General features: G+C 32.2%; 1 protein-coding gene across 2 annotated transcripts; it reads left to right on the forward strand.

Moving 5' to 3' along the window:
* The first annotated feature begins 629 nt into the window (after positions 1-629).
* On the forward strand, positions 630-10,067 carry Dfd (transcription factor deformed). 2 transcript variants are annotated; one of them, XM_013318348.1, is made up of 3 exons: positions 630-856; positions 1,207-1,835; positions 8,686-10,067. In XM_013318348.1, exons 2-3 carry the CDS (start codon positions 1,283-1,285, stop codon positions 9,336-9,338), a joined length of 1,206 nt encoding a protein of 401 aa, XP_013173802.1. In that variant the 5' UTR covers positions 630-856; positions 1,207-1,282; the 3' UTR covers positions 9,339-10,067. The 2 variants fall into 2 exon arrangements, with proteins under 2 accessions (XP_013173802.1, XP_013173803.1); XM_013318349.1 differs by having other exon boundaries at positions 630-805.
* Positions 10,068-25,605: the final 15,538 nt, after the last annotated feature.

Genomic DNA, 25,605 nt, shown 5'->3' on the forward strand with positions numbered 1-25,605 from the left:
GATAAAAAATACCAGAGAAGGGCTACTACATCTGAGCCTATTTTTGTTCTACAAAATTATATCTCACAACAAACAACGGTGTATAATTTCTTCTTGCCCTGGTAAAACATCGTAGTAATCATAATAAGAATACTAAGAATGTCTTGGAGTAGAAATTTGGAAAATTAGTAATAAATATTTAAAGCGGTAAGCCACGACAAATACACTCCATGTTTATTCGATATTATTATTGAAACGGCTCTTTAATCTTCTACGCAATAAGTTCGCGTCGAACTTTATTCTCTTCTACGTAAACGGAAAAGCTCTTACGAGTAATAAAGATGGCTGCAGCCGTTCTAGGACCTTTGCGCTGCTATATTCGATATTCTTATCTCTTTCTCTCCTCTACGCTAACAAGCGAGCGAAAAAGAGACAACACACATCAATTGTAGAGACTTTAAAAACAGCTAAGATGTAAAATTAAACCGTAAGCTGTTGCAATAGAGTTTATATTGTACTGCATGCTAATATAAAAGAGGTAGTAAGGCAGCTCCGCCTTAAAAATGGAAGGTGGTATGTAAAAATTGATGAACACGTATAGCCAGTCGTTAAAGTGACAGACTGCGCTGGCGTGTTGGGCAGTGTATATTGTCTCAAAATGTTGGGACTTTGCGCGCCTTTGCCTCTATTGTTTATTATCAAAAAGTGATAAATCAAATGACTTTGCAATAATTTTAATAAATATAAAATATTCTTGTGAAATTTTCGCGTAAGCTTACATTGACGTTATGTGACAGTGGTTATTATTGGTGAACTTTAAAGACCTGTAAGTGATTGTAATGCGTGTTTATTGAGTTTTTAAAGACATTTTTAAATGGTAATTACTGTATTTGTACTGTATCTTATTTTACTTTCGAAACAGTAATAAAGATCAAACAACATAGATCAAGAAAACTAAAGCCTAGTCTGTATTTTAAGATAATATTTGCAACATTAATATGACTGAAAAGTAAAGATTATTCTATGTTCTTAAATCACAAAAGCAGATACTATCTTACTGGAAGAAATATCACAATAAATTCTTAGATAAATGCAAACTAGATCGTAGACTTGTCGATCAATAATTAATTCTGGAAATAATTTCCTTACTTGTTTATAACAAAGTTTTACCTACACATAGTTTCTCTTGATCGTTATAATTAGAATAAAAAAGGATAAATTTTCCAGGCATGTTAATTAAGAAAATGATAAGATCGTACGACGTTTGAATGTCGGCCATATTGTCGCGAGCGGTAACCCGGTGATGCGCGGCGCGGATACCACGATGAGCTCATTCCTCATGAACGGTGGATACCAGCCGCAGCCAGATCCAAAATTCCCGCCTTCCGAAGAATACAGCCAAGCGGACTACATACCACCAGGAGAGTACTACCAACATCAGCACTTACAATACGGTTACCAACACCAATATGCGCCAGTTCAGATTGGAACAGGGTATGGATACGGTGGTTACTATCATCCATTACCCCAGCATCCACCAGTCGCTCCGCCGCCAAGACCGCCGGAGCCGTCACACCCATCAGACGCGGATCATGGCTATGTTTCCCATGGTACTGAAGCTGCACCTGGTCTTGCGGAGCTCGGCTTACGTCTGGAGAGGCATATCGAAGAAGCAGCGCCTGCCGGTAGAAAACTACACGCATTGGGTCGCGAAGGATCACCTGTATCCGAGATGGATGATGAAAGACTTCTCTTAGATAGCCCTCCGGTAGATGACGATGACTCCTCTATTTGTTCGGACAATACAGATAGAGTTATATATCCCTGGATGAAAAAGATTCACGTTGCTGGTGCTTGTGAGTATTTATCTGTTTATAAGATGTTAACACTAGATATAGATTACAAATATAAAGAAAAGTTCTAGAAACATCTACGAGAATAACAACATTTTATGTTCAAATTTAAAGATGCAATACAAAAGGGGCTTGTTAAATTTAAATTACATCCTATTAATATTATAAATGCGAATGTTTGGAAGGATAGATGGATGTAGGACATAGTCTGGAAGAACACATAGACTACTGTCTCAGTTTTTTTTATTCCGCGCGAACGGAATCGCGGGTGAAAGATATTTAGATATATACCGTAGGAGACCATTCTCGTAATATACTAACAATGTTTAAATAGTAGACGGAAGGACTAGTAACATTCTTAATTTTCAATTTTTTCGTTACATTAAAAAAGAAAATCTTCCATAATGGAATTCCTTAATATTTCTATGAGTTATCTTAATCCGATTAAATATTTTTTACGTATGAATAAATCGCTTCGAGCGTCTTTATAAGCATTTATATGAAACGGCAGCCATATTTTCAATCGGGGTAACAATAATTAAATTATAAGTAGAACGAACCAACCGTACTCCCAATAAAAGAGGGTCTCAGAGTTGAGTTAAGGGGACAAAGTGTGGAATCAAATGTTAATACCCACATATTTGAGCAATATCCCTCTACACTGTGGTATAATAGTAATACATAAATACTCCTGTTTTTGTATAACGGTCCGCCATTTTGTAAATTTCATGTTTCACAAATACATATTCGCGCGGGTTTTCACTTTACGTTTTTTATATTAACTAAGATTACTATATCTTTCAAATGTTAATTTGAGTATTCCATAATATAGTCGTAAATAATAGGAAAGCTTTAAAGGAACAACAACATAAGTTAGACGGCTGATCGTTGGTTTCTTAGACAAAAATCCTTCTATTAAAATATTATAACCTCTGTTGTTTTAAACATTATTAGTTAGAATCCTTGGCCGTGAATGACGTGCTTTCGTTACAAAGTCAAGTGTAAGAATGATTATTGAGGTGACATAAACATCAACATTTTAATAAGGCTAGTTGCGCCAGTACACCGGCACAGTGTCGGATTTTCTTCCTAACAGTTCTGACAAAGATAATGAGAAGGATGTCGATAGGTATTATACAGAGATTTTGTTCTCGAAACCAATGGTTACAAGTACAGGATAAACGAGTATGGATTCTGCTGTGACGAGATGGATGACAAATGTATTTGTATACATACATGCATCAAAGTATACAAATACATTTTGTCATACATCTAACTCTTTCAGAACAAAAAAAGATAATAATTACGTTATATACGAGCTTCGGCAGTGGCACAATACGGAATATGCGAGGAATATTTATTATAAAATGTAAAAAAAAACTGTTTTTATCTATACTTAATGCTGTTGATAGACTTCCGTAAGGAAAACTCATTTTCATTGACTTTTTACACATTATTATTAGTAGGAAAAAATGAATTGTTCACAGTCGAGTTAACTGATGCTTACTTAATTGGTTACCGTGGGTTTCTGACATCAAAATCTCTATAACAAATGTATCGTCATCTTTAACGAAAACAGAGATAAGAATATATTTAAATGGGGATTTCCGACTCAGAAACCCACTGTTTGTCATTTAATGAATGTAAATTTTAATATAATAATATTATTCTCACTCTACAGATTCTTCTTTCTATCTTTTACAACCAGTGCTGGTCATATCTTGACTCATGTTTCTTTAAAATTAAAGAAAAATGGTGTAAAATTTAATTTCACTCACAATTTATTGGATATTAAGGTACAATATATTTAACATCACATTGTAATACCTTCAAAAGCGCAGAACAAATCCACTAATTGTCTTCAAGTGGTACTCCATATAAAAGCCACAATTCAAAACGTTCAATAAGAAAGTATTTAAAAAGAAAAAAAAGGTTCGTGATCGATATCATAACATTAACTTCTCTTTGACGGTTGATCTTGCATTGTCGAAACGAGTTGGGTGTGCGTTATACGTTGAATGTTCGCGGTTCAAAATGAAAGAATTAACAAATTGCCAGCAATTAATAACACAATGTTTACGGATACTCGAGATCCTTTAAGGATGTCTTTTGATGTGTTGTGACAGTTTACTAATGGGGTACCATTACTAAAATCCTGCGGGGACGCCACAACTTTTGTTATACAATAGAGCTAACACTTATGTTAATGAGGGACATTTATTTTAATAGACTTTAAATAGATTTTTGCGGTCGGGAATTCGCCGCAGAGATTATTGATTACGAATAGGGGTTTAGAGCCCTTAAGATTTTACACTGTAAGTTTTTGTCGAATATGAGTGCAAATAGTTTGTAATTTGTAAGTTTACTGTTTATTAATAAGTTATAAATATTTCAAATGGTTTTTTTTTTATCTATTATAGCAATTTTTGTCCTTCGCAATAAAATCGTCGTCAACGCAGAGACTTATAAAGGAGAGTGCATATTTCGAAAAGTAGTGTAAAAATAAAATAAACAGTTATTACTTCTTTTATACAAATAAGATAAACCGAACCCAAACTTATACCACAATTTTAATCAACTTGACTTTTTTAGAATTCTTTTATTAGTAAATGGAACTTTAAAAATGGTAAAATGCGTCTTAATTTTCTAGTGAGAAAAAATGGAAGGAAGGCCCAGTATGTACTACTCCATACATCTTAATCAGCCTTCACATATTTAATCCATCTTATTTTATTCGGATTTCCTTTACCTTGTAGTCATAGATAAAAATGTTATTTTTATAATAATAATGCCTTCGTTACATTGAAAGTGTTTGCTGGTGAAGTAGCTAGTAGCGCGAATAATAGTAGATCTTGATTCTTCCGCATATTTAAAGTATTAAATTCAATGTGTTAAACTTCATAACTTAAAAAAAGTCAATGTGTGCCAATATTCATTTTTGATTTTAATAAACCTAGTACTTTCAATAAACCTAGAACTTTGCTTTCTCAACAACCAAGTAAATTTGTTTTTTTATAAGTAAAAACCGCTCAACATTTTACGTTTTAAATATTTTTATCAGGATTTAGTTAAACAAATTATTGTAGGGCCAATTTACAAGATTACATTTGACACTAAATTAAAATTCAACAACGTAGCCTTGTAACTGTGAATAATAAATATTATTTATTTTCCTTAAGTTAGAACTTAACAATAACTTAATTTTTTACAAATTTCCATTATATTTTCATTGTAATGACCATCCAAAGTCGTTAAAATGTTTTGTCAGTGAACCCTTTTTACTTAAAAATATTAGGGATATTAATAAAAATCAATGTAAACTATCGATTTTTCATAATAACCGATTTCAATTCACATATGTTTGAAGTCCGTTTCGATTTATTGAGTTTTAATCATATTTTAACTCTCTCACCTATCAAGTTGAACTGATAGAACTCAAATATGATCTGTAAAATTTGCCCTGCCATAGATTCAATAAGAGCAAACTAGATTTATGTCCAGAGGTGCTTTCACTTGGTGGTATTTACATAATATTAAACTACGTGAAAATGACAAACATTCAACCTAGTAATTCTATAAAAAGCATAGCAACATGTTCAGTAAAAAAGCTATTAGCTGCTATGCGTAGTTTTTGAAGAGACCGCATTAATGTTATTGTGTCGTGTTAATCGACATTAGTCTTGCGCCGTTGACAGCGTTGTCAATAGCTTCGTACGTAAATTATGCACATTGTGTTCGGTCTATTATGAACGTGACCTGAAGGTCGCGACTTGGAATTTAGTCCTCAGGTCGACTCTGTCACAATGTCTTACAATTATAAAAACTACAATATTACATGCTGTTAAAGTTCACATCTTTATACAGTCTGTTTCGAAGGATATACAAGAACGTTTAACTTATCTTTTTATTAATATATTAAATTCGATTATACGAGTAGTTTTTGGCAGGTTATAGCATAGACAAACTGTTTGGCGATGAAATACCGATATCTAAGTTATACTGAAAGATTTACTTATGATTGATAAATGTGTATACACAGCGTTAGACGTTTTAAATATAAAATATTATTTATATGATGAATCCAAACGAATACAATTCAAGTTATCTGTTAAAAAAGCCGTTCAGTGCAGACTCGTCTTGTGAGTATTCTTTGTGCTTTCAAAATATATTGAGGCAATTTAATATGGATGCGAAGTGTGCGATACGTTATCGCTATATGTCACTGAGTGAATATTTTTCAATCCCACATAATAGTGTAGTAGGGAGGAGATACGTAATGAGGCGGGACCACCGCGCGGCGATAGCGCATGCGCGCGATGGTCCCGAGATTAACAGATCGCTGGCGAGACCACACGTTGCTCGCGGCTCTCAGGTAGTCCGTAATTCAATTCAGATTGTCATCGTCTCGATGATGTGATAGCGAGCCTAACGAAGTGAAGATGGAACGTTGTAACGGTAGCGATATATCGCTATATCGTGTTTAGTAAGCGAATTCTGCTACGAATGTATTTTATAATTAAGATTTAAATAAAAAAAATGATCCATAAAAATAGATGCGATGGCTGTAGTTATCAATAATGTGGATTTAATAGATACTTTTCTTTTTTAAATTTAAGTATAAATGGATGGAATTTCGCTGATATTATTTCAAGGGATATTGATTAGATTCGATTTGCATATTTCCCAGAAAAAACTAACATAAATGGTGTTTTCATTTTCACATTACTTTGAATCCATTCTAAATGTAATATATACAAGCTCTACTATAGGTTATATTTGTACATAGAGCTGAGCACCCGGATCAATGTGACGGGCGAGTCAGTGCGACCACTAGAAATCTCAGCCGACCGCACATACCGGGCTCGCCCGAACCGCGGACATTCTCTAAGAAATTCCCCGACGGACCCAATACTTAGTCTCTATCTCTTTTCTGCAAACGCTTATATGTAGTATATATAGATGTAGTTAATATATTAAATACGGTCATCTTTTTAACATGAAATGTATACTAGTTCTTGCGAAATTAAAAAAGTAATTAGTAGTCTGTGTTCTTCCTGGCCATATTGTACATCTATTCCAAACTTCAGCAAGATCCTTACGGCCGTTCTAGAGGTACATACCTACCTTCTAACCAATATCTAACCATCCATCCATCTAAACATTCGCATTTATAATATCAGTTAGATTCTTGCATACCTCTTGCTCTTTATTAGAAGGCACGTGGATAGATTATGCAGTGCTTTGACATGCATGATACTAAAATTCTTGACGTCCGTTCATTTGCGAGACCTTAATAAATCGAAATGGAAATAGAGTATTGATATATTATCAGATTTTATTTCATATTCATGTTTCAGATACAAATGTTTGTTATACTAGTAATTAGTATACGTACATTTTTATTCATGAACGGATTTAAAAAAAATAAGAAAAACTACAATATTTAAAAGCCTTCAATGCATTTTTTTGTGCTAATTTTTTTTTATTTGCCATTCAATTTCAAATATAATTATTAACCTGTGAAAAATTAAAAGTAAAACTCTAGTCATGTTAGTAATTGAATAGAACCTTTTCAGGTGGCCCTTGAACTCGGTCTTTGCTCGAAAAGCAATTTCCTTTGACGGAAATTAAGAAATTACTTTGGAATTACTATAGCCTTTACAATGTACGACAGAGAATTCCTAGCATTTATCACGTAAGGTCGTACAAATAGGTTTCATTTTTTGAATAAAACACAATAACATTCGAACACGTAACAATTATTACGACAATAGATGGATGTTTTCTCTTTGCCATTTTTTAATATGTGATTTATATTATGTTCGCAAAAAATAAATGTACTTACTATATTTTTAGGCCGTATTCAATTGTTATATCTGTATTCATGTGTCATTATTGTTACAAATTATTGTTTTATATTAGCGGTGATTTTAGACCAAAAGCTATGATTGTATTTGCTACTATAATTAAATTTTTATCTAGTTCATCGTTATTAAATTATTTAAACTTTCTTGAGACATTATCGTAAAATTATGAAAACGACTAAAACACTCACATATGTTCGTCCGTTGTCAGGATCATAAGTTTACTACATCGGTAACATTATATAATATTCATGTTTAGATATTTTTAACAAACCAAACAAATATACAATGTTTATCTCCTTTGAAAGCTTACTAATACGTAAAATATAGAACTTGTGGAGCTTTAAGTTTAAATAGTTCCATAATACTTGTTATGATTTTAGTACAAAATAGTTGAAATATAATCAAGTAGAAGTTAAAGATCAACGAAATAGCTTGAATAAAGTGTAACTAACACAGGTTGGCTGGCTTTTTATCTAAACTCAACCAGCGGCCATATTGTTAATACAAACAGCTAATTTACTAGCGGCAATTAATCACAACAAAAAAGGAAGCTCGAGCTTCGTACACGTGTAATTATTATGCACATTAATTAACGCAACGTGCCCCGCGAGGTTGTTACTGCATAAATTATTCAAGTACCCACCGTCCCTAGCACGCAAGCTACCTTATTCAGCGTTCTATTAAAGCAATCTTGTAGTTTACGTCTAGTTATATGTTATGGAGTCTTATTTTGTTGTGAAAATGTTTCTAGAACTTTATTACGTGGCGTTGATAGTGTTTTGTTTTGTGATGTCAAGTTGAAGTTGTTCATTTAGTTCTTTTATAAATCATCTAATTTTCTTCCGAAATATTTATTACTAAACGAACTAAACTATTATAACTATTAATGTTTTATATTTCCGAGTCATCATTCCTAATTCTGTATATTTCCTCATTGTTCAAGTATGCCAATAAATGAAGTTAATATTGTTTTTTTTGTTTAACAGCGAATGGCACATTTCAACCCGGGATGGAACCGAAAAGACAACGAACAGCATACACAAGACACCAAATATTAGAACTCGAGAAAGAATTTCACTATAATCGATATTTGACACGAAGAAGAAGGATAGAAATAGCCCACACTCTAGTCTTGTCTGAAAGGCAAATCAAAATATGGTTTCAAAACAGACGGATGAAATGGAAGAAGGATAACAAATTGCCTAATACCAAAAACGTTAGAAGAAAAACAAATCCAGCCGGGGTGACCACCACGACGACTAAAGGAGCCACACCAAAGAGTAGATCTAGTAAGAACACTAATAACAATGATAAGAAAAAGTCGAATAACAATGGTCGACCAGATAGCATAGAGAATGTTACTGATAATATTATGAATGACTTACATTGTGTTGGCGCGCAGAACCTATCGCACGACCCGGCGATAAGTCCGATGACTCATCCAGGTAGTCAAATGACTCCGGGACATCCGATGACGCCACATCATTTGCACATGATGGGCATGCACGCGGGCATGGACCCCAGTATGGTGGCCAATCTCTCAGCTCACGGATCCCCAGTGGGTAACTCCGGCTGTGGTACCGGCATGAGCTCTAACCCACCAGTCATCAAATCTGACTACGGACTGACCGCCTTATAATCCTTATAAATGTATAGAAAAGAATACTATATTTTCACTAATGAATTTTCCGCGATTCTTACCATTCCCTTGTGTCGATAATGTGTAATAAAGTGATTTAATTTGTATTATTTAAGATTAATTTTTAATTACTTAAGAATAAGTATAGATCTACCAGTCATTATTTGATGTTTGCGTAACTAAGTGGAAAACTTTACAATGTCAAAAAGTGTGATTATTTTAGTGTAGGTTTAGATGTTTTGGATTTGTACGTTTCCTACATGTCATTGTCCTTATAAACTGTTACTTTAGGCCTAAAGTTTCATTGCTTTGTCAACATGCTTGGTTGACGTGTATTTATCTTAGTTACCAATAAATAAGTGTGTAAAATAATTGTAGACAATCTAAAATGTAATGTTCAAAATTATTTCATTAAAAACATTAATTAAATTATTTTTATAGGAATGTTATAGAAGCTATAGTCTTGTAATGGTTTCATTGTAAAATTTTATGTGTAATTTTTATGGGTACTACTAATTTTATCAACAATTCTTTGTTCGCAATCGATACCAATAGTTAATAAAATGTTAGTAAAATATTAGCTAAGAGTGCTTAAGTATTTCAGATATTTATAAACTGCATCCTTATTAATTGTACATTAAATTATGGTATTTTTTTAATCAAACTTACGTATGTGATCTAGACAATGACTTAGGTTTAGGTACAAATTGTAAAAATTAAGTTTAAAAACTAAAAACAACAGTTTTGTAACAACAATAGGAAAATGTGAATACAAAAACCAATAAATTTAGCATCGTATTGAAAATTTAGTATATTTATTTCCATACCCTTAGTAATATACTTATTGCTTATCTAAGAAAGGTATTATATATGTATACTTGCATGGAGCTGTTCAAATATTTTGTTTTAATAAAAAAAAAACATTAAAACCGGCAGTATGTCCTTCTGAGGTATACTTTAGATCAAACAAGACGTTAAAGCAAAGGCTCTGTGAATAAAGAATGTATGTAATTTTCAAAGTCAATATTCTGCGCGCAGTATAACAATAGAGTCGATATCGTCTCCGTTCATTTACTGATGATCCGTAACCATGGCGTCGATATCATAACCTTGCGCGATTCATATCGAATGAAACGAAAGCAAAAATCGTAATGTATTCGTTCAATGCGAAGTCATCAATCAACGTCGTCGGCTCATTGTGTGGCCGCACGCAACGTGAATCTCCTACTTATTCCTTACACGAGCTCGAAATATCTACAGCACAGTTTTATCATTCCGATACAAAGCCGCGTTACTGTGTCTTTGACTTTTTTAATTTTATTTGTACAAATGGAACATGTTGCGGAGAGTGCACTGATAGAATATGAAGTTCTTTTATTTGAAACTGGCTTTAAATAAAATGTCAGAGACATGAAAAAATATAGTTTTACTTTCCTATCGATTTGGAATTATTTAACAATTAGTATTACACCAACCCTCCCAGTACCTATCTCTTCGCCAAAAGGCACAAATTTTAAAACAATCCAATGGAAATGATTATATTTAAATTTAGATCCTAACAAAAATGCTATCTTATCAGTACTTTCATAAGTAACCTAAATAATTACTTACTAAGATATGAAATAAAACAATAAAGATAAGAAAGGAATGAGCGTCAGTGCAAATTTCAAATATGTCATTTTAAAAGGACTTACGAAAAAAAAAACAAAACAAAGAAAATAATCCTTTTAGCAACGCGTGACAGTCGAGAAAGAGTTAAAAATTTCTTGCTAATTTTGAGAGCGAACAAAGCATGTTATTGTTATTAAATTTGTATGCAAATAACAAGATTTTGCTACCGTCTACAGTCGTCTCTTTTGATGGATTTATTGAAGATATTTTGCCGACTGTTTGTTATCCCTTGGGACTTGCTGACGTCTTACGGTAGCCGTTAGACATTCAGCTAGCCGGCTATTATTGTTAAATGTTTTTGACATCAATGTAAATAAAGCAGTGTATACAATATTTATAAATATGAAAAACGTACTTTCGGCAAGAGAAGTTAGCAAAAAATGCTTATAGTAATATGGTAATACCATATTTAGTTCCTCTCAGTAAAACGATGGTGAAGATAAAATATCAATATAAAGATATGATATTTTAATTAGAACATTTAGATATCTGGCCACATACAACCATATCCTATTCCATGTTACAAATAAAAAAGAAAGAAATAATACAAGAACACTCAAAGATTTCTGCAAAACTGCGAAAACAAAAGAATAGCGGTAAAGTAAAAGCTCTGCAATTGACAGGAGAGTCCCAGGTGAGTACCGTCGGCATCCCCAACCTCTCCCCTGAGAGTACTCAAAGGAATCTACCGATATGACTATCCAATGACTTGCTAATAACACAAACAAAGCTATAGACAATAAATTGCAACTTGTTAAATAAATATTAACATAAAGTTTATATTTCAAATTGCTATTTTATAAAACCAAGCTGAAGATACTTGAGGTGAAGTAAACCAGAAAGTCAAGAGTCGACAATTTTGCCTGTATAAAGGATATAACATAACAAGCTAAATGCTGAAGATGCTCAGAGCGACAAATTTCAATATATCGCATGAGACGAGGCGTTGCGTAGGGTCGCTGAACGCCCTGCGTATATTATGCACAGTGTGGAATTCATAAGCGGATAGCGATTAATATTAACAATATTCTATAATCAATTTGAGCTCTAATTTTTACCAAGTTTAAGTTATGTCTTATCTACGCATAATTTAAAAAATTGTATGTAAAATTAAAATGCGACCAATTTTACACTACAAAAAATCGAAGTTCGACAAGTACAAGAAATTTAATTTCATTTAAAGTCGGCTTTCTTACAGATTACATAACTTTATAATAGTAGGTACAAACTGGCCTGAAGGGTCATGGCAACTAATTATATAATAAAACATTTTTGTGAAATAATTAATTTTCAAACGCTTCCGCTTATAAATTAGAATGCATCTTTGTATTTGCTGGGGAGGCTGACGTCGTCAGTTGTTGTAATCTATACTGGAGTCGATTTGAGAGCTGCAGAAAACGTGCGTAAGATGACGGAGCGAGGGAGGGAATGTGTATTAACAGTGGATTTCTTTGTATGAATTGATTCCTTCTTGGATTGTGGCATCCGGCCAATTGTGTGTGATTTTGTTTTGCTTTCTATGAATCATTTCTTTGTTAAAGCTTATAAAAATACAAAAATAATACTTATATAGTGCTTACTACACTTATTTTAAATATGAAATGTTTATCGGGCTAACCCAATAATCGATCCTTTAGTTTTTTTACTAGGTTTGATGGAATCAGTCAATAAATATTCGCGATGTATTATTTAGGTAAATAAAATCAATGAACTCAAAATGTGTTCTATCGATATTAATTTCAGATTACTATATAATTTTGATATTACATATTTCTATTTTTGCAAGAAAAGTTTTTAAAAATTCGTCTTTAAAAATGAAATTATCTTCTTTAGGCGCTTTTATATAAGTATGTTTACATTAAAGACTACAACTTACATTAAAGAAAAAACTGGCCCTACTTGTAGGTAAAACGTATATAGAAAATGCAGAGCCACATATAGTATTCGGTAGTCAGTCGGCTAAGCTTTTGTGCCCTTCATTGGGGCGCGGTTTGTATGTAGTAATGTGTATACGTATGTAATACATTTTTTTATGTGTGCGTTGATTCCCTGACGCCCGGTATGGTTCTATATAGCAGTGCGCTACGAAAGTACAGTACAATAGTTTTAAAAAAATATTTTCAAAAACGATAAAAAAAGACTTTCTTTTACACATTATTTTAAATAAAAGAAATGTATATATCAAACATTATTTTTCCGTATATTTATTTAAAAAAAATTATCACTAGATTAAAATAATTGATTATTATTTCATACATATACGACGGACTCCTAGCCAGACTGTAAAATGTTTCGTGATGTTAATTTTTTATTCTGTTTCTGTACTTTCGTGCGCTAGTATTCAGTCGCTTCGTTCAGAGGGCACGCACACATGAATAGTACACACATTGGAGCGCGAGGGGTGCGCCCGAGGGAGGCATGGTGGGGACTGTATTAAGTTTCTTTCTTTTCACTAAAATAATTTTAGGGGATGGTTTTGCTTCGATATTTTTTCTAAGGGTCCTCGACCGAGTCCGTGTTGAATGCGCTCGACTGTTTAATTTGAGAAATGGCTGCTATCGTGGGGTGCATTCGGTAGAGGATTGCGATGCGTATTTTTTTCAACTTTTATATAATATTTCTTATTTATTAAGATATCAGTTTTGATGTTCAAATAATAATAATATGGATATCGCCAACAAACATTATAGATCAATGTACCGGAGAAAATATAAATATTGAAGTGTAAATATTGGCTGGGATTATTATATTAAAAAAAAACAACAAAGTTATTACATAAAACATTCTTGCTTTTCTTAGTTATAACAGTAGTATAAAAAAATGGAAAAAAACAAGTTACCGAACGAAAACATCGCTTGGAAGCGTCAAAGCTTTCGCTGAAATATTCTTAATCAAAGTTTTTACCTGATAGCAGCCCGCGGCGCGGCGGCCCCGAGCTGCCCCAAGTTCCACCGACCTGTCAATCTCTCAAAATGTTAGATTAAAAACATCATCTTTACTTTTTTAGCATTAGTAGGATCAAGGAATTATATTTGGGTAGAAAAAAACGAAGACCCGGCAAAGGAATATGATTATAAGGCTGCTTTAGATAAACTTTTGACGAAGGTTGAAGTTTTCGGTGAGAAATATCTGGTTATGTATTATTTTGTTATTGTTGGTTGCTTACCTGATACATACAACAGATTTGTATATAAGCATTCAAGTAGAACTGACTAGCTGTCGCCCGCGACTCCGCCCGCGTAGAATGAAAAAAACTTAATTAGTTCCCGGCAATTATTCGAATTCTTCTCACCTTTAAAACCTTCCTTAGACCTCCACGAACATGTCAAGACCAAGATAAGATAAATCCCTTCTTGAGTTTTAGCGGGACTAACGAACAGCAATTGATTTTTATATATATAAAAAACTGTATTCTTTCTTTTTCAATACTAATATCAAAAGAGAAATGGTTTGTTTGTTTCTTTGTATTTAATAGGCTCAGAAACTGCTCAACCGATTGGAGATATTCTTTCACTGGGAAGCTATACTATCATCGGTAGACATAGGCTATAGGTAGACAAATTTCTCTAAATGCGCGGGACGAAGTCTGGGATAACTGTGTAATATAAAATTACCTGATTTGCCGTTTTGGATATACCTTCTAACATCCATTCTTCCATCCAAACATTCGCAATTATAATATTAGTTTTAGACATTATTAGTTAGAATCCTTTGGCGCGAATTACGCGCTTACAAAGGCTAGTGTCGGAATGAAATGAGAGGGGACATAAACGTCGACATTTTAGTAAGGCTAGTGTTGCGTGAATACACTGCTACATTTTCGGATTTTCTTCCTAACATTAGTAAGATAAGATGTAAAATAAATAAACTGTTAAATGAATATATTCAATTAAAAAAAATTTATTATGCTTATTAAAAAAACTAAGCAGTTGTTAAAGACATGTGTTACATAACAAGCTTATTTGTATCGTAATTTATATTAAAATCAACTGTTATCTGTTTAATCGATGTTAATATTAAAACATCATATTATTATAACTAAATAAATTAAATTGAAACCTAATCTACATACTTATTAGGTGTATATTCAAATAACTATTGATAAAATTTGTATGGATAGTAAAAAGGCGGCAGGTGTTGTTGGTAATGCTGAGTCAGCGCAGTGGCAGCAGTAGTCTGTGGTAGCGGGTACAGGCGGATCACGATTTACATGTCAGATGCACCGCTTGATATCCGATTGTGACGGATATTGGTGCACAGTCATTGTCAGAACTATCGATAGTTCTATGGAAATACGATTATGTAAATAGAGATTTAGGATTGTAAGCTCCAGTGACAAAAAAATGGTAAGATTTAATTCATACTTTGGTCGAGAAAGGAACTAGAAGACGATAAGAGGACATTTAATTCGTAAAGGACGTATAAAATTTAAATAAGATTAGAGGATTTAATAGCAGGGATATCACAAGAATCTATTTCAATCTTACCCTACTAGAGCTACTATAAGTATATAACTATTTATAGATGTCGCTCGCGTCTCCGTCCGCGCGGTATTAAAAAAAATAATTAGTAATTCATGTGTTCTTCGTGGCCATGTTCTGCATCTATGCCAAATTTCAGCGAGATCTATGAAGATGTTCTGGAGATACATTCTAAAAAACATCTATCCAAACGTTCTCATGAGTAACACTAACTTTTGCCCGCGAATTTGTCTGTGCGGTGTTAAAGAAAAGTTTTTTGTTTTCCATATTTAATTTTTATCCTGTTGAAATTCGATATTTTCCCCGTAAGGCCTGAGTAGTAGTGCAATTGGTTGTGTGAGTTTAATCTCACAGCTTCCGTTATGAAGACAGACATGACAATTTGAACCAATAACCACGAATGCTTATGCCGTGCGTACAATGGCTGGGTATAGAACTAGGGACATAGAACTACTGCGACCAATTGAACGTAAATCTACTCCATTAATGTTGAATATGTACGAAAAAACGACCAGAAATATAATCCAAATTTTTAGGTTAAAAAAAAAATTGATGGCTTTCAGAATAATTTTTGATAAATGTAAACAATTCTATAAACATTTTGATAGGCGTTAAGTAAAAAAAAAACACAGTTTCAGAAAATATATTCATAATAACAGACTAACCCAACAATCTTATCATCAAGGTTAGGAGTTCAGCTTAGGTTTTTGGGTAGAATAAGAGCGTTGATAAGTAGCAAGTGAGAAAACTAAAATTATTTTAATATTTTGCTGATGCTATTTAAAATTACATATTTACATTTAATATTTTATTTGCTAGTCCTATGTATTTGTCTGCAGAGTAAAAATATTTTATTTAATATGCGAAGCAACACTTTCTTTTTGAAAGTCATGGTATGAAATATTAGTCTTCATTCATTTGACGTCTCAATGTTGGGCGCTGGACGTCCACACGGAAATCGGATCTTAGCGGTGTTGGGGGGGCAACCGAAATGTGACAATCATATAAATTGGTAGAATTGGTTGAAACATTTTTTAATTAACAGCAATAGTTTCTGGCTGAATCGATGTCCTTATGCTTATAAAAACCATATTTTTTGACAAAATTATTCGCGCAAATACGAGTCTGTACCGAAATGATAGTTGCAAGGAAACAACATAAAGGGCACAAGACAAAGTTATTTTAAGCTTTTCGTAAGCTGTTATAATATAATCTTACTATGAATACGAAAGTTTAAATGGATGGGTGGTTGGATGTTTGTTAGAAGGTATCTCGGGAACGTCTCATTTGTAACAGATGTAGAACATAGCCTAGAGGAACACATAGGCTACTTATTAAATTTTAATAATTTCATGCAGACGGAGGCGCGGATGAAAGCTAGTAAGTATATAATATAGGCTTGAAAAAACACTAGTTTCAAATTATAACGCTTTACATAATTTGCAATTCAAGGCAAGGAATATATTAATTTTATTTGGTTTTGCTTTAAACTGAATACGACCTCATCCTACATCTGTCGCATTTGACACAATCAAAAAAGTGTGTAAGATTATCGACGGGTGCGGCACGTGCTGTGTTACTTGCCTCGTCATCGGGCAGTCATTACCGAGGGGTCAACGACCGCTGATTACCTTCTAACACGCCCTGTCGTTCATCATTAGCCTAGGTTAAGATATTTGTAAACACTCCATTCACTTGTTTTGACGTTTGTGTCATCTCTGCTACTAATATTGACCCTAATTTGTAATTACATGTATTCATTAAAATAAAAAAAGTGAAGTCTGCGACATAAATATTTGTGCACTGCGTATTCAAGGACACGAGTTCTATCTTTTATAAACTTTTTAAAATCAAAGGAAATTCAAAATTGTTTATACTACGGTATAACTGCAATTCTAAATAACTTGACGATCGCTAAAGGCATGCAATAAATCATGCATATTATTGCATATCGTTGGGAATAAAAATAGGAATTCATTGGCTGTCATTACCACTAATAAACTAATCAATTTAACACACATATTTAAATTTATTCGCTTAAAACTGTTATATTTATCACTTGGGTGAGGAGTGTACGTTTTACAACAAAGTGGCTAAATCGACAGATAATAAATCAATATGTACAGTCAGCGCACGATTTACAGAGAGGAATATATCAAATCAGCTTGGTGCCTCACGATCTGTTCATGTAGCTTTTGTTTCTTGATACTTCATGCGACTAACAAACGGATTTATATCCGCTAACCTCGTTTCTTAATTGTCTTACGAAGTACAAGAAACCTTAGAGCCTTTACACAAGAGACTCGTAATGAAGTCCTTAATAATACATTCAAAATTAGGTAATACGAACATAAGCCTTTAACCGTTGTAATTTTTTTTTTAGTTATTTATTTATACAGACAAGGAACAATATACAAATTTGCAATAAAAGTGTCTATAAACACATTGCGGGTTTGTCAAGACACTTTGGTACTACGCTATGAAATTAATCAGTAGGTAAGTTTAATTTTTTTTTGTTTACAGCATAAAATCAATATGCATTCGTTACTTTAAAATCCAAAGTTTTGAAATTTCAAACCGGTTTAAAATGATAGGTTCCAATTATTTACAAATACATAATTGCTAATATCTAAAATAAGTTTGCAATACGGACATTATAAAAGCGAGTTAAAGTTTTAATCCTTCATGAAAATAAAAATAAATCGTTAGGCGTCAAAACATATTGACATTTATTCATTCAATTACAAACTGAGAAAAAGGCGTCGCTTGGAGGTTACAATGGCTCTAATATTTAGTCACATGTAGGTATATATCATAATTTACGTGTGAGTCGTAAGAGCGGACGGCCGCTTTGATCTCAGTTACAATCGGCTGTAATTGATGATTACCAAGTCCATACGCGGCGAAACCAATCGAGAACGCGCGTAAGAATGCTTGCGCTCTAGTTGGGGTGAGGCCTTATGTCAGTTAAAACGGAAAAATAGTAATAAATAAGTCAAATAATAATAAATAATTTAGAAATATTCAATAGAGTGTAATTGGATAGAGTCACAAAATTGAATTACAATATTTTTGAGCCTTGACAAGTGACGTTTTACTTCTCTGAAAAAGTAGAGTTGACTATGTACAATGCATACCTATATCAAAAAATATATACATAACACACTAAAAAAAAATAGAGGAAGTGATAAGATTTTTTTAATGCAATAGGTCACAGCCCATATAACAATTAAATTTCATCAAAATATTATAACCTTGTTCTGTATATCTAGGATAAATATAACAAAATAGATTTTTCTTTATTACATCCTAATTAATGTTCATCTACGAGATAAAATTGATCTCCCGAGAAAGACAAGTTCGCCTACAATCTGTTGATTAGATGGTCGCAGGTGACATTTGCGACCAAAAATTTCCATCATTTGGGTCGTAAGACAGCGACATCATTAAATACCAATTTTAATTTTATAAAATGTAGGTTAAATGGACAAACATTCTTTATAACACGTTGTTTAGTTTAATAAAAACAATAAATAAATATATCCACATAAATAAGGCGCCAAATTTAATAAACAAAATTTAAATATAAACATATTTCAAATATTGCCATGATAAGGAGTAAAATCAATTTTGTTTGTAGTGATTTCATTAATCCATTATATTGATTTATTCAATCTCAGGCAACATGAAAATTGAAATAACTTGATGTAAAAAGTTAGCTAGCTAATCTAAAACAAATAACAGGTTATTGTAACGTGTGAATTATGAATGAAGACGTTTTAAAGCTCAGTCTACAATTTCGCATAAATAATGTTGATAAAGTAATTTTGGAAATATGTACGTAGGTGCGAATTAATATTCACTTAAGGCTTCACGTATGTACTTTTATGGCAGGATAATGGTATAATTTTCAATTTTCTGTTCATCGCTGTTATTATGTTACGGCACCTTTCGATAATGAAGTCATGTTCATGCAACACCCATCAGCTTAATGGATAAATCCTTTTAAAACTTAATCGATCTCAGTGTTTTTAAAATTCTATTAACATTCTCGAAGTAAACTTTACTGCAAAATTTAAATGCACTAATAACGTATTTCATAAGAAGCTTTCATTTGCCAAAGTGTTAACGTTTGCCTCGTGCAATAACTAAACGACGAAATAACAATATACTAGGTTTTGGGTAGTTAAAGATACCTTGAATTTTACGACAAAACTTAAAGGACATACTATCAGACGGTATTTAAGACCATTAAGCTGTTAATTCTAACCTGATCCCATTCAATATTATCCAACATACAACCGTATACAATTCTATATAGTTTCGTCTATTCAAATTCATTTACATACAAAACTAAGCGGTTTAATTCTAGGTTAAAAGGAAATGAAACATTGCTACATTGTTTCAATGTGAATAGAGCCTTGTCCGTCGTGTTTTAGGCTCGGAGCGACGCAACCAAAAGTCGAGCACCAAAAATGTAATAGCTGTCACTGTGCATGATTAATGCAATTAATCCCACAATAGCTACAATATCGCCGCGTACACTTCTGGCCAATATTATTGTGACAAATTTTTGTTTGGAATTCCAAACAGAAAGGCAATTAAAATTATTTATTTAGTTTTAATGAATTGTAGAAAATTTATGTGTTTTAAAATATATCTGACAAATAATTTTAATTTATTTTGAAAATAAACCCTACACTCTACTTAAAAATTAACGAAGGTAATCCATCGTTATTAGTTTCCATGTCGAAAAAGGACAGGGTTTTACAACTAATTTGCTATATACTAAACATTTTGCTATATATTCAATCTCTTTGTCACAAGAGGGCTGTTAATACTAAAAGTCAAATTATTTAAATATTGAAAAGGTGTCTGATAATTTGTCCTGCAGTGTAATTGTATAGATCGAGTCCGCCCGGATAGATTTCATAAATAACGTGTAGAATTTTTGTACATAGATTTATTACGTTCGGCGAGCGAAAATGGTGGGAGATTGTTTTTCAATTTAACCGGCGAACACCCGCTGTTTGATGGCCGCCCGGCGAGTGCCGCTAGCGCCCGCTTCGGGATTGGTAAATGCATTGTGCAGCGCCGCCGCCGCCGTTAGGTATAACGTTCACTTGAACATACATACATACTTATATACATATATCTTTGACGCAGTCAAGATACACAACAAAACGAGTACTGTACCATAGTTCACACTAAAGGGCATAGGGCTGGATTGGTTTGGTTTTACAAAATACAATTTATCTACTCCCTTTTAATCACTGAAGACGACTTCAAACACATTCAAAGGCCGATCGTACAAGTACCTATCCTATAATAGACAATCTTTGTACTCATTATTTAACGAATTATAAAAATTTTAATAACTATAAAATTTATATAACTTAATATTAAATTATATAACTATAATATTTAATAATTATAGAACGAGTATCAAATTACATTTAAAAAGATTAAATATACGAATACTTCCGTCTATTTTTTTTAATATGAATATATAATTCATGAACATAAAAAAAGTTATATACTCATTACATTAGGTGTGAAAGGCATGACCTTTGCTTAACTAAGATCAGTTACGTAGCGAAATGTAATCAGAGTAACGGATGCGAATAGTAACCGATATAATTGAAGGCGTTGATTTATATTAAAATGTATGAGTAATTTGTTTCGCTGTATACATGGTGCCGCTATTCAAATATTTCTTTCATAATCTTATTATACTATGATTAATGATTATTTATTTATACACGCACTATGATATTCTTTTATTTGCCTGTCACAAGCTTTTGTAAGCCGTTGAATCAAAAGTATCGTAAATTAAAAATTGTAGCTACATTTTATCATAGACAAAAAATTGAACTATTTTTACGGATTTAATTTTCTTTCTTTAATGTACAAAAGCTTTATTAGTTATTAAAGACAATCAGAAGTAAAAATAGATTAAAGTTTTCCGAAAACTACATAAAAAATTCTTTTATTTCCTTTTAATAAAATTATTTCTAAACTATCATTAATCCAATTAACAGCTACCTTTAACGTAAAACCTTAATGAATAATACAATAGTCTCGAGTCCAAGCACAATTATAAGTAGACCTGCATCTTAATGACGAGTCGTTATTTCATGGGTCTTTTTAAAATAGACGGTGGACAACGCATTGGGGATTCGTTGCGGAGGGTAGTGAAGAACAACAGTTCTTAACTACCTTTACAAAACCCTGGCTTAATGGACTATATGGACTCCGGCTCTTAACGCAACGATTAATTAGTACCTTGACCAGAGGGTTGGACGCTTTCCATTAACATCGAAGTTGGAAATTGAAAATCGTCGACATGTTACATCGAAGAACAAATTAAAACTAAAATAAAATAAAAGATATTTAAAAATAATGAAAAAATAATTGCGTTTGTCACGATCAGTCCCAAATAACAATAGCCGTGGTGAAAATAATTATTTAAAAAATTCTAAATTTAAACATTAATACTCTTACTTGTTAAAAAATTGAAGCCTTATTCATAAACGAAGTACATTTCTGTCAGTAGGGAAAATGCCTTAAACAATATCAGTCTTCGGTGTATTAAATAAATTGAAATATTTGAACGCGTAAAAATAATAAAACCTTCGTTGCTTTCAGTTTGATTTTCGTTATATTTTGATCCCCTTTCCCAGCCCCTCTTTCTATATGTCCATTTCAACGACGTCCCCTTCCCCTGAATTCGTATCCCCTTTTTGGAGGAGTGTTGATTAGATCTGCTTCACTGGATTACAGAGGGAAAGCTGACCACTCGGCCATTGGGAATTGGGAATTAACACGTCTTCTGTCGGACTTTCGGTATGAAATGTCAGAAGGTTGTTACCCCAATGCACGAAGTTCAAGAACAATTACATTTAGAGTTTCAACTTCTTAGCTACCTATTTATTCTATTTACTACATGTACCAAATTAAGTTTAAATATAAACGTGAGGTAATTTCATTTCAAGAAAAATTGCGTAAATGTACGATTGTTATAGAGTTGTTTAAGCAATAAAACTAAGATTTGATAAAACCCAACAAAACCATTAAAATTTCACCGACATTCTTAAAAAAAGGAATACTATAAATATAATACCAAATTACATAAATAGTAAATGAGAAAACACAAAGAGACATACCTTATCTCTGCCGTAGGTTCTTCTCTTCACTGTATGAACAACGCAATTACGATATTTTCAAACTAAAATGTTAATAAAAGAGAGCGTGCTTCAAGGAGACGCAGCCGCATTTCCTATAGTAGTGAGGATCAATTAACCTGTTGCAACCCAGTACTCGTGAGCCCCTTAACTAAAAAATAATCCGAAGCTCATGTGGTCTCCATCAAGTTCAAAAACGCTATTTCATTTTGGTGTTACACACTGTTCGCATTATTAAATAAAATTTCGTATCGCACATATTATAATCGCAAGTTTCATAATTAATATTACCATGAAATTAAATTGTCTATATGTAACTAATTGACGAGATGACGTCAGTTCAGCTGACGTATATTTGTTCTGTTTAAAAATCAATAAAAAGTCTCTACAAGTCCATTAAAGCTTCAATTCCAAATTCAAATATTTTAAAGATTTTCAAAAATTTTTTTTTTATTGTCAAAATCATTGTATTATAGTGTGTTTATTTAAGATAGATAGCTAGAGATGGTTGAGTAAAATCGGTTATAAAAATATTTGTTTTTCGATGGTGGTTCTCAATAGAACTTGCAATTTAAATGGAATTGTTTCTTTATATCCCAACTTTATTCCTTAAAACTATGTAAATGAAAAATAAAATATTCAACCAAGAATTGAGATGTTGAGAAACAAAAAGAACTGTTTTTAAGTTTTTTTTAGTTAATTTCGAGAGACATAGCTAGGTTTGTAGTAAATTAAAATAGCGATGAAATATCTAAATTACAGAATTTGTTTGACAAATACTATTACAAGACCGATTCTCGATAGTTCATAGTTGTTCGTAATGCATGTACCGTTCAACACTATGAAAACCGTCCAAAAAGTACCACATTAATCCTAATACAAAATTAATTCTATACTTTATAGGCGTCAGTTGTCAAACTAATCTTTCTTGAATAGACACACTTTACAAGTCTACTCCATTTAAGCTTCAGTTCCAAATTCAAATACTTTAGCGATATTTAAAATGTCAAAATCATTGTATTAAATACGTCTTGAATGATAATCTGTGGACTAAAGAACAAATGCACTTACCTTAACACTCGTACTCCCAGCATCACTTCTCTATAATACCCGTATCTAATAAAAGTACAAAAAGTCAACAATTTAATATTAAAATTTTATTAAATATACATGAGGCTATAATATTCTATACGTTGTTAGTGTACTAGAAACATTGTCTACCTAACCTAAATGTTTAAAGACATAACGCCCTGTTGCATATACCCAAATACTATATGACATCTTTGTGTGCAATAAGACGACAGATTTAAAAGTTAATATAAGAACATGGTAAGGGAAAGAAAGAAAGTATTTACCTTAAATCTTCAACGCCGGTTTAGTTTAAAACTATTTAACACTTCACTGCACTGTTCAACACAAAAAAACAATCACCGTGTGAACCCCGTAGATGGATTCTCAGTTGCTACCTAGATGGATAATGCATATCCTAAAAAATGCACATCAATTGATTTACTTTTAAGAATTAATTATAAAGGTAATAAAAATAAAGAAATATTTTAGTATAATATTTCATATCTTATAAATAAATAAGTACTTTTCTTAAAATATTGTAAGTAATAACTCTTAGTAACAATTAATATTTGCAATTCATGTAAGAATGTTTGAATTAAAAGATACTGCATTGACTAGTAAATAGGTACGAGTTTGAAAACTGAAACAAAGTTATTTATAGGCAACGTTATATTGTTATGTTATAACCGGTGATAAAAAACGTTCTTTAAACCAATTATAACATAACCTTATATAGTACTAAAATATTATATAATTATTTAATAATAGTTATTAATAATAAGTATAAGTAATTTATATATGTTGCGGTAACAATATAAAGTGTAACAAATAATTCTTGCGCCTTTGTTTAAATGACGCAGATTTGTTGAACATGAAATAAATGGTTCTAAAACATATATGTATATCCTGACCTGAAATATAAAACCCTCGCCAAATTGCGAAAAAATACAACTAAATTCTTTGCGTACAATAAATAGTGATGTAAAAGAGAAACCGATTGTAACGGATTTTGATGAAATTTGGTTAGCACACATGTAGTACATAGTCTGGAAGAACACAGTCTTTTTTTATTTCCTGCCGGCGAAAGCTAGTTTGATAATAAATATGACATGAATGTAATGACGAGTCGCTGTCGCAATATAACGAAGAATGATTTTAAAAATCGACGTTGCATTGTCGTGGAAATGGAAAAACGGTGACGTCTACGACATTTGGATGCATTGAATGGAGCAATTTCACGCGTCATAAAGCATCGCCTTCGGATTCAAAAACGATGCGCGAGATGAAAACCGAGCGGGGTGACGTCGGCCGGGTCGAATGAAATTAATCGATTTTCAAAAGTGACATCATTATTTTTGATATGGGATCAAAAGGTATTGACAGTGTGACAAACTGAAGAAACAGATAAAAAATATACAATGTTGCAGAGTTTATTATGGTGCAAGTTTCAAAAATTTATGTCATATTTAAGCACAGCCCAAACTAATGAATTAAGTATACAAAAGTAAGTATACAGTATGTTACTATGTATGTATTACGTTGAAAATTTTTAACCTTGACAGCATATATTTTAAATCAATTTTAAATTAAATCGTTTAAGTAAACTAAAAAAAGCCAATTTTTTTTAAACATTCTCTTTTCTTTTAATTTTGGATAACTTTAAGATAAATTAAGAACTTTTTATTTATTTAAATAACGGTTTCATAATTTTTAACGTTATAACATAACAGTTAAAAATAACTGTAATATATTTCAAGCGATTTGTATCCACAAATCAATACACTAACTATTAATTTAAATTTTCGCATATAAATTACTATTAATGAGATAGATTTAGGTAAAGCACTAATTTAATTGCAA

Source organism: Papilio xuthus, unplaced genomic scaffold, assembly GCF_000836235.2.
Source record: "Papilio xuthus unplaced genomic scaffold, Pxut_1.1 DF826923.1, whole genome shotgun sequence".
Lineage (NCBI taxonomy): Eukaryota > Metazoa > Arthropoda > Insecta > Lepidoptera > Papilionidae > Papilio > Papilio xuthus.

Coding starts and splice junctions, on each gene's coding strand:
- Dfd (XM_013318348.1), top strand. CDS start 1,283: ATGCGCGGCGCGGATACCACGATGAGCTCATTCCTCATGAACGGTGGA. Junction 1,836..8,685: donor GATTCACGTTGCTGGTGCTT/GTGAGTATTTAT, acceptor TTTGTTTAACAG/CGAATGGCACATTTCAACCC.